General features: G+C 50.7%; 1 protein-coding gene across 1 annotated transcript; it reads left to right on the top strand.

The window, feature by feature from the left end:
- The first annotated feature begins 6,571 nt into the window (after positions 1-6,571).
- Positions 6,572-7,328, top strand: LOC119095320 (kynurenine formamidase-like). Its single transcript, XM_037218176.1, has 2 exons — positions 6,572-6,736; positions 7,206-7,328. Exons 1-2 carry the CDS (start codon positions 6,573-6,575, stop codon positions 7,276-7,278), a joined length of 237 nt encoding a protein of 78 aa, XP_037074071.1. The 5' UTR covers position 6,572; the 3' UTR covers positions 7,279-7,328.
- Positions 7,329-9,495: the final 2,167 nt, after the last annotated feature.

Below are 9,495 nucleotides of genomic sequence, written 5' to 3'. Positions count from 1 at the left end.
AAGTGACGGTCTGTGGGTCCGCACCATCGAGGCTTGTCACTGGCCGTGGCAAAACAAGCTACACTCGGGGGTGGAGTAAATTTCATTATTGGAGCGTATTGCCACTGGTATGAAACGCACCGAGATTCATCAATTGTTTACTCGACTCTCTCGGCTACAAGAATGTTGTTACGGATACGTATCGTGCTTCTCATACCAGTTTGGCTATCCAAGATTTTAACCACACGCCACTTCGGCGTTGAACATAGCAACGAATATTTTTCAATCAACACCATTGTTGTGTCTCTGTGATACTTGTTCTCGTATATGTGAACATTTAAGTGAAAACTTGATTGTTGGGGGGTAAAATTTGACCTTTTATCTGGACAAAATAGGGCAAGTTGTTGATCTGGCAATATGCAAATCATTGCCGATCACCATATCTTGTCGAGACCAATCCACTGTTTTTTTCTGGCAACGCCACGCTCTATCTTTATTGGTTTGGAAACGACAAAAAGGACGGTTTGCATCGACGCTCCCCCACTCCCCTAACAGTCCACGTTATGACAACTGGCATATCAAGACAAGGGTCAATTTACGACAGCTATTTGGGTTATCGAAGAATGGTTCTCGCTCTTGTGTCGAGAGCGTGAAGACTTTGTGCGCTAGGTACTGAGTTGGTCTGCAGAGTTGCTGTAGTGTTTATTGTGTAGCATGGATGCGTAGCGTGTGCATGCGTGTATAAGTGTAGTTGACAATATGTTGTGAGTGGAATTATACACTGCAGGAAGGAAAAGCATAAATGGTCCCTTGTTGCGCGTGGAAATTGTATGTAGTACATTCTTTGAAATACGTTGGCTAGCACACCCCTGCCTGTCTAGTATTGCAGTATTGCCGGACCGGTGGCTAAGATATTGGACAATGGTGATGATTGCATCTGGTTGCACCGTCGGCAGATGAGTTCCGCCTGTCCAGTCGGGCTTCTGCTCGGCTCCTCTCTCCTGCTGGCCCTGCTCTGCCCGGCCTCGGCCGGCCCGTGGATCGACCTCAGCCACACATACGACAAGACCACACAGTACTGGCCGGGCAACCTCAAGTTCAACCTGAGCGAAGTGTTCAAAGGACAGCTGGACGGCTTCTGGTGAGTGGATCGTGTTCTGGTTATCGCAGCCGTTATCTGGTGGCAGCTGCTTCCATTGCGATTGGCAGATACGTTTGATTGACCTACACAGGAGCTGAATTGATTCTAGCTAAAAAAGGTTGGAATCTTGAATCGCGATTGAAAAGAGGATCACAAAATCGACCGATTTTGTGGGCTGTAGTTTCTGTCAAAGCTTTGGTTACCTCTCTTCCTTAAGTTCTCCGTAAATATTCATTTTTGGCTCTTCATATTGTTTCGTTTTATATCACTTTGTTACTGATCTATCATGCATTTATTTTTCTGATACACTTTGCAAGGGTGCATCACCTGCATAACACTATGTCTAGGCACGAGTTAAATGAGCTGTTTTATGCAGTTCCAGCAATTCATGTCAGGTCTCATCAATTGTACCAAGTGCCCTCAGTGTTCCTTTCCTTCATTCTCATCGATATAAAGCATACGGTGCAATTATCCTGGTTGACAATTTATTTGGGCTGGGCTGATGTTACTGATCAGTGGGTTCACTGGCAGCCCAAGGCATCTCCGGTCGCCGATGCACCTCCCATTGCTTGGGAGCCCTTCTGTTTACTGGCAGCCCAAGGCATCTCCGGTCGCCGATGCAGCTCCCATTGCTTGGGAGCCCTTCTGTTTACTGGCAGCCCAAGACATCTCCGGTCGCCGATGCAGCTCCCACTGCTTGGGAGCCCTTCTAACCACCTGGGCTCCCGTCTCGCTGTTGAGGACTCGGAGGAAACAGTAGCCTATTGCATCGCCTGAGATATTTGGTTTTCCTTAAAACCCTCTAGACAATTAGGGGTCTTCTTAAATGTTTAGGGCCCCTTTGGCGCCTGGGAGGCCCATTTCATCACCCAGGAGCCCTTCTGGCTGATCGTTGGACCCCTGACCGGCCAGGGGCACTCTGGACACTTTGGGTTTAGTAATTGCCTTGGGCTGCCTGATGCTTAATACCACTCTTGCTGCTCAGGACCTTGCTCTTAACGGACCAGGACCTTGCTCTCATGGATGGACCACTTTGGCCCCAAGCAGTTCTCCGGCCAATCAAATTTCTGACAGGCTGCCGGGGTCCCCATTGAACCCGGCAGCCTGTCAGATCAGCAGTAACAGTATACCAGTATCAGACATCAACATTATCTAGACATGACAGGGGGCAGCGTTCACTTTTTCTCTCACCTCGCAACAAGTAAGCCCCAGGGATTGTGAAGGTGTACGAAAATATAATATTTTTTTGTTACATGCAGCGCGAAGAAAAGTGGCCATGCTTAATGGAAATATCCCATCCTGTGCCTATTCGTTAGGTCCCATTTATCCACCCTAAGGCCATTTACGGCTAAGTAGGCCAACGCGGGCATCGGCCACTTTAGGCACTCTGTATAGCAACGTATCCATAGTGTAGAGCCAGTGTGCCGGCATTCCTAGCAGCGGCAGCATTTTTCAAATGATCATGTATAAATGAGTGTTTCGGCTGTATGCATGACATTGAAATTGCGAAGATGGCAAAGGCTTTCGGTAATGCACCGATTCCTAATGGCGCTACGAGACAGGACTTCTTTGTCATGTCACGTCATCTGGTATCGCATTACGCTGTTGGCAGCAATTTTCCCTGCAGAAATTCGGTCGGTGACAAAAATACTCTCTTACTCCGCGTTGGGCGTCTCTTCTACGCGCGTTCAATGTGACAGGTGGCGTAGTTAGCGGTCGGAAATGCCTCAAATGTTTACGCGGGGAAACGGGGGTTCGATTCCCATCTGAGGCCGTACCCGTGGCCCGCTAACACCGCCACGCAGCTGCGGTGTTTGGTGGAAGGCCGCATGTAAGCGTGCCGCCTGCCACTTCCCTGAACCGAACCGGATCGTTCGCGTGCCGTCTCACCCCCCCCCCCCCTTCCGCCCCCGTTTGGCAGGCTGGAGATGCACAACTTCGCGACAGCGGAGCATGGCGGCACCCACATGGACGCGCCCGTGCACGTCTTCAGGGGCGGCTGGACCTTGGAGAAGATCCCTGTCGATCGGTTTGTGGCGAACGGTAAGCATATGAGCGTAATATGTCCACTCCGAACATTGTGACCAAGTCATACTGCCCGTAGTTTTTTTGGCAGTTAGGAATACTGCGTGATGTCAACTTTGTTCGTCTACGCTAGGTATAAAGCATTTTGGAAAGGTTTTGTACCTTTTAAAAAAAATGGCAGGCTCCTTGTTAAAATTTTGAGTTGGCAGAGACATCCTTTTGCGCCTTCGGCATACCCGCAGAGGAGGGGAACTGTGCCCCCTGGGGAAGGGGCAGCTGTCCTCCTCGCTGTGCAGACTTTATAGCAATCTTAGTCTACGTGATCCGGCGGCAAAAAGAAAGCATTTACGGCAGAATTCAAAACAAATGTTGGTAGAGACCAGGTGCCCAGGTGCAAGAAAAAGGAAAACGAATTGAAGCCCTAAATTGAAGAACTAGTCAGAAACAATCAAAAGCACAAAATACCGCGCCCTTTAATGGTCTATACCTAAGCAAAAATGTCTTGCTAAACGTACCAATATATATGCGCGCAACCCACACAAATAGGCAAGATGTATATATCGCAATTAGGTCGCCCCGTGGCTGATCCGGTTAGCGCGCCGCCCCCCCCCCCCCCCCCTCCCAACCTATCCACGCCGTGGCGAGGTAGGCGAGCTCGAGTCGCTTTAACGCTGCTATTTGCACCTGGATCCGGGGGTGTAGTTCCCGTTCCCTCTTGGGGGACGGGGTTCCAGCCCCCCAACTTTGAAAAGTAAGTGGGCCAAAGCCGATAAGCGGGCTCGCTTGTTTGCGTATGTTAGAACTAAGTCATTCTGCCCTGATCAGCCCTCTCCCCTTACTCACGTCGCGAAACTAACCACCTGTCTGGACGGGATAGCCCGCGACGGGTGGCAGCGGTCGCTAAAGGTCAGATGTGATCAGACGACGGGGTGGACAAGGCCGAACATTGCCAGCGTTACGGTGAGCATTCCGGTCACAAAATTCTGCCAGTGAACTGGAATTTTACCATTTTTGGTGGGCAGAGTGATCGCATAACAAGCACTGCTTTGCGTGGTGTCTGATTACAAACATCCATGCGATCAAAGTGATCGGAGCAAGGAAAACCTATCTGAGTGTTGAGCGTCGATCCCTGGCGGCTCAAACCAGCCCAGCGCATTATCACGTCAGAGTTCGTAAGTGGGGCGAAAGGGAGTGGAGCTCCAGGTGGGGTTCGATGGGCATCGTACATCGTTGGCGGCCGGTGCGTTTCCGCGCCATACATTTTCCGCCTCACCGTTCCACCACATCGACAACCTGCTACACCAAAGATTCCTGAGATGACATTGAACTCTGGGGGTGTCACCAGTCGGGAAGCTTTCTCGGAGGGTGAGGTACCCAGCTGTCCTCCGCGACGATGCCCGCACCTATACACTGCCAAAAATCCTGCACGCGAAAGTCATCTCCGAGTTCGTGGGAGTAGGGGACGCACGCAGGGTGCTAAAACGCAAACTCTTGCAAGTGCCCCGCATGTGCTAGAAGGTTTCGCCGGATATATTAAACGTAGGCTATGTCAGAACGGATGAACGGAATTTTGACACCAAAAGCGTCAAAGTGACAAAAATAGCCGAAAACACCCGATAAATTACAGACGTTCAGTTCGGTCAACTGGAGATGGTGTGCTTCAATTTACTTGTTACAACAAATTAAGTCGAAAGCGTTCCTGTTTTGCTATCCCATACAGCGAAATCATTTGCTACCTGCTTCTTAGGCCTTTACGGTCCTTTCACGCAGTTGCCTCTTCCAGGCATGAGCGAAAATCCATTAATGCCATGGGGGAAGGAACAGAGACCATGGATCTTTTGGAAAACTGGAGCTGGTTGGGCAATTGCGTCGCTGGCCATTGGTCTTCCTATCTCTCCCCTTTTTCATCCGCACGTCACGTTGACCACACAACGTGACAGACGGGGATATACTCTGCCGAGCTTTGACGTCATTAGCAAAAGGCGTCAGTACCTCTGTCGCGCCCTGTTTCACCTCGGCGCCTATTATTCCAGCGGCTGTGGTCAACATCTCCGCCCGGAGTCGGGCTGACCCTGACACGACCTTGACCCCGGCCGACCTGATCGCCTGGAAGGAGGCGCACGGCGACTGGATCTACCCCACCATCCTGCTGGTGAACACCGGCTACGCTGCCCACTGGGGCAACAACACGCGCTACTGGGGTGTGCCACCCGAGGAACTGAAAAAGGAGACGTCAGTTGGATATAACGTGCACTTTCCTGGTCAGTGTGAAGCTGAGTGGAAGTATTGGTTGATAATATTATTGATATTCATTGATAAGATTGCAGTCACAAGCTGCTGTGTAAAGCCGTCAGTCCGATAAACTAGGAAAAGCGAAACCGTGACCACCACTTGTCTGATTGTATGTGGCGACCGCGTCAGTGAGTGTATATGCGCAGACATGACATGGCGTTAGTATACTTGTATATCCAGGGTGACATCAGTGGTTATCCGCAGACTTGAGCTCAGGTTGTCTCTGACGGGACGTCACTGGGTATCCGCAGACATAACCTCAGAGGATAGACATGCCCGTGGCTCGGTGTGACGTCAGCAGGTATCCACAAACCTGAGCTCAGGTGACAGACATGCCCGTGTCTCGGACGTGACGTCAGTGGGTATCCGCAGACGTGACCTCAGGAGATAGACGTGTCCGTGTCTCAGTGTGACGTCAGTGGGTATCCGCAGACGTGACCTCAGGAGATAGACGTGTCCGTGTCTCAGTGTGACGTCAGTGGGTATCCGCAGACGTGACCTCAGGAGATAGACGTGTCCGTGTCTCAGTGTGACGTCAGTGGGTATCCGCAGACGTGACCTCAGGAGATAGACGTGTCCGTGTCTCGGTGTGACGTCAGTGGGTATCCGCAGACGTGATCTCAGGAGGTAGACATGTCCGTGTCTCGAATGTGATGTCAGTACCCCGGTATTCGTAGGTGTGGCGACAGGTGTGGATGTAAGTGCATACATGACATCCGCCCTTGTCTCTCGGCAAAGCATCGGCAAATGCGTGCCTAAATACTCGGCAGATTACACTCGTGTCCGAGCGTAACAGCAGCACACCCGCATGCGCAGATTCTGTTGACGTAATATTCGGATCTCCACAACCAGCGCCACTTTATCCCCGTCCGGAGACGTGGGTCTCAACACCTTTGTCTGCGGGCGTGATACCAGTATTACCCGTGTCGGCCAACCTGGATGTGTTATTACACCCAGACGTCAGAGCACTCATAGCATCACGGTCAGTGAACACATTACATCAATGACAGTGCATATGTGACATCAGTGACGATCCACGCACACCGTAAGCGCCAGCGCGCACATGACGTCATTGGTAGTGCGCGCGTGACGTCACTGCTCGCACCGGGCGGGTATCGGCGAGGCGGCGGCTGAGATGATCGCCGCCGACGGCGCCATCGTCGGCGTCGGCATCGACACGCCCTCACTGGACCCGGGCACCAGCAAAGTGCTCCCCGCCCACCAGGCGCTGTTCCGGCGCAACATCTTCGGCCTAGAGCACGTGGGAGACATGAGCCGGGTGCCGGCCACCGGCGCCACGTGAGCACGGAGACGCTGCCCGCGGTCTGCAGCCGCTGCCATGCCGCTGGATCAGTGCGCTTGTGTTGTGCGGTTGGTACTAATGATGAGGCTCGGATTCAGGGTAGAGAAACTTTTGTTTTGGCTGTCAGCTGCCTGTCCTATTATCTAGGCAACGTTAACAATACGTTAGGCTACAAATGCGTTACAACGTACTCTGCATGTTCGAATGTACGATTAATCCTTTAGTTAATCTGTTCTTACCAGCTCTTACTCGCCCTTAGCTGGGCGAGAGAGTGTTTACGTTGTTCTTCCCTCATCAACGTCTGAGGTGGAACTAAAAACAGATGCAGCTCAGAGTTTTGGGTGCATCTCTTCTACCCAGCTTCCACACTAAAAACCGGAACATTCAGATGGAAGAGGACACTCGGGGCTTTCCCACCTAAATACATGGCAAGCTCCTTCCTACCAGCGTCACTTTCTGCCGCAGGATCCTGGCGTTGCCGATGAAGATTGGCGGCGGCAGTGGCGGGCCCTGCCGCGTGCTCGTGCGCCTGCCGTAGCCGCTGGTGAACAGCGACCTAGCAGCCACCTAGCAGCCACCTACCAGTCCGAATACGCCGCAGATCGGTGGAGCTGATGCACGTGGGACCATGGTGGATGACCATCATGACGCTCTACAGCTGTGTGTTGCGTTGTATTAGACACGAAATACATCGATGACGAGAGTTGTACAGAACTCTTGACGGAGAACGTCCTTAATGTTCCAAGCAAGGGTAAAAAAGCCTCCGATTTGTTGGCTGTAGGCGCTGACAAAGATGGTAAATTTTGCGATATATTTTTGATGACAAAATCGTGAAAAGGGAAACAACTTATAAGAAAGCATACCAGTCACACGACACACAAAGCTTAGACTTGGTCTGTGCTCTCCAACACTTGTAGCGTGAGGTTGTGTAGTGCGTCGGAACATCGACTTTTGCCGTGTAAGCGAGTTATGTAAATGTACCGCTGTGCCTGCTGACGCTGGTTGTGTTCGGATGGTGAGAATCTCACCGGCTTGAAAGACGTACCTAGCCGTTACTGTCTGTAAAGCGCAGTATGTCTCTTCTAGCGGTCTACCGCAAACGGCGTCTCTGGTAGAAGCATCAAAACGCCTCGCCAATCTAGGGAGGTAGTAAGTTATGGATACGCAGAATGTAGCTCCAGAGGCAAACGGGGGACGTTGAAGAGACACATGTCAAGCATTTATTCCAAGATTCCAACTGAGGGGTGCTAAATGTACGAATTCAAATGCACGATCTTGTTCTAATTTGTTAAGTTGTGTGAGATGTTGTTCTGAGTTGTTTGAAATGACATGTTTATCAGTAAGTGTAGGGCTGCTGGGATTTAGTTTTGCGAAAAACCTACGATGTCGGCGCGGGGGGATAGCAAAGAAAAATGTCTGAACCTGCCTCCAAAATTTGTTTAAAAGCGGCTTCTCCCGGGACTCGACCTATTTTTCCATATTTCGGACCAGGCGCGTAATTTAACGGCTTTTTTATTAATTTAATGGCTCAGCTTACCCGGAAGATATGTCGACAGATGTGTTTCTTGTCCACGTACTGCTCAAAGTTGGCGGGCTGGATGGAGCCCATGTTGGAGGGGGGGGGGGGGGGGGGGGCAGAGCGATGGAAGTGATGAACTCCCCTTCGCCCCACGTCTGAATAGGAAACTCAACCGCCGCTGGCGACACAATCCCAACTGAAAAGGAAACTACGTACCTGAAGGGCTAGATAAGCTGAGCGTGCTATTATCTCACAATTGTCTTAGGCGACAAAGCTATCCATTTCCATCGGCCCAGCCGTCGGCCGACTTCGCCGATTGCTATCCGAGTGTCATTGTTACATACCAGACAGTACAACATACTGAAAAGGATCTAGATATGGCAGCTGATCTGGCCGCAATGGCATGTTGCAATCGTTGCGATGCAACTGAAATAAGGCACGGTGACTTTCAATGCACCGCGCGTCTGCAAGTGTAGCCAGTATTGTAGCGTCATGAATGAACGATCAACTTAGGTCCAAATGCTAGCTTATTATATTAAACGAGAACGTTTGCAGACACTTCTTTAGCCCCTGTCGTTAGTTCACAAAAAATCTAGGAAAATACTTGGCCTGAAAATCAGGAATATGCATCGGTCGAGGACACTGAGTGCTGGCAATGCCATTCATGTCTCTATCGGTGGTGTGTGGAGCAAGGCGCGCTTTTGGAACCCCATCACTCAAGGAATATCCATCGTGAATCAGGTAAAGGTATGTCAGCCCCGCGAGCTCTGTGTGTGCTGTAAGCAGGCTCTGTAAGTGATGCAAGTAAGCTCTGTAAGTCCTGCATGCGTCTGAACAGGGACGATGCAAGGATATAGGATTTTTAGTGGCTTTAAGTTACGTTATTCTCCAAGATTGGAGAGCCGGGCTCCCTAACTAATCCCGCACAAAATCGGCTCATAAATCGGCAAATAAGTCCGGTGGCCACTTAAGAGAGGGGAAGCACGGGAAAACCACACATACGCAATTTTACTTTGTTAGGGTAAGCAGTATGGAAGACATGGGCAACAAGGATCGTCATTCAGGATCACAATTAAATGCATGTATGTGGGGAGAAACCGTGAGTAAAACCTTGGTTACGTTGGGTGCTGGGTCATTAAATCATCGCATCATTATGCATACGCACAAGGCCAGGAGGAGCCGAGTGGCGAATCAGTTCTCATCAGATTTTCGTACCAAGTGGTGATTTAATCACGC

This window comes from Pollicipes pollicipes, unplaced genomic scaffold (assembly GCF_011947565.3).
Source record: "Pollicipes pollicipes isolate AB1234 unplaced genomic scaffold, Ppol_2.1 Scaffold_4219;HRSCAF=4965_pilon_pilon_pilon, whole genome shotgun sequence".
Taxonomy (NCBI): domain Eukaryota; kingdom Metazoa; phylum Arthropoda; class Thecostraca; order Pollicipedomorpha; family Pollicipedidae; genus Pollicipes; species Pollicipes pollicipes.
This window is presented reverse-complemented; position numbering and strand designations above follow the sequence as displayed.

Excerpts from the sequence above, each read along its gene's own strand:
- LOC119095320 (XM_037218176.1), top strand. The coding sequence starts at position 6,573 with ATGATCGCCGCCGACGGCGCCATCGTCGGCGTCGGCATCGACACGCCC. Across the intron at positions 6,737-7,205 it reads GTGCCGGCCACCGGCGCCAC|GATCCTGGCGTTGCCGATGA; the intron begins GTGAGCACGGAG and ends TTTCTGCCGCAG.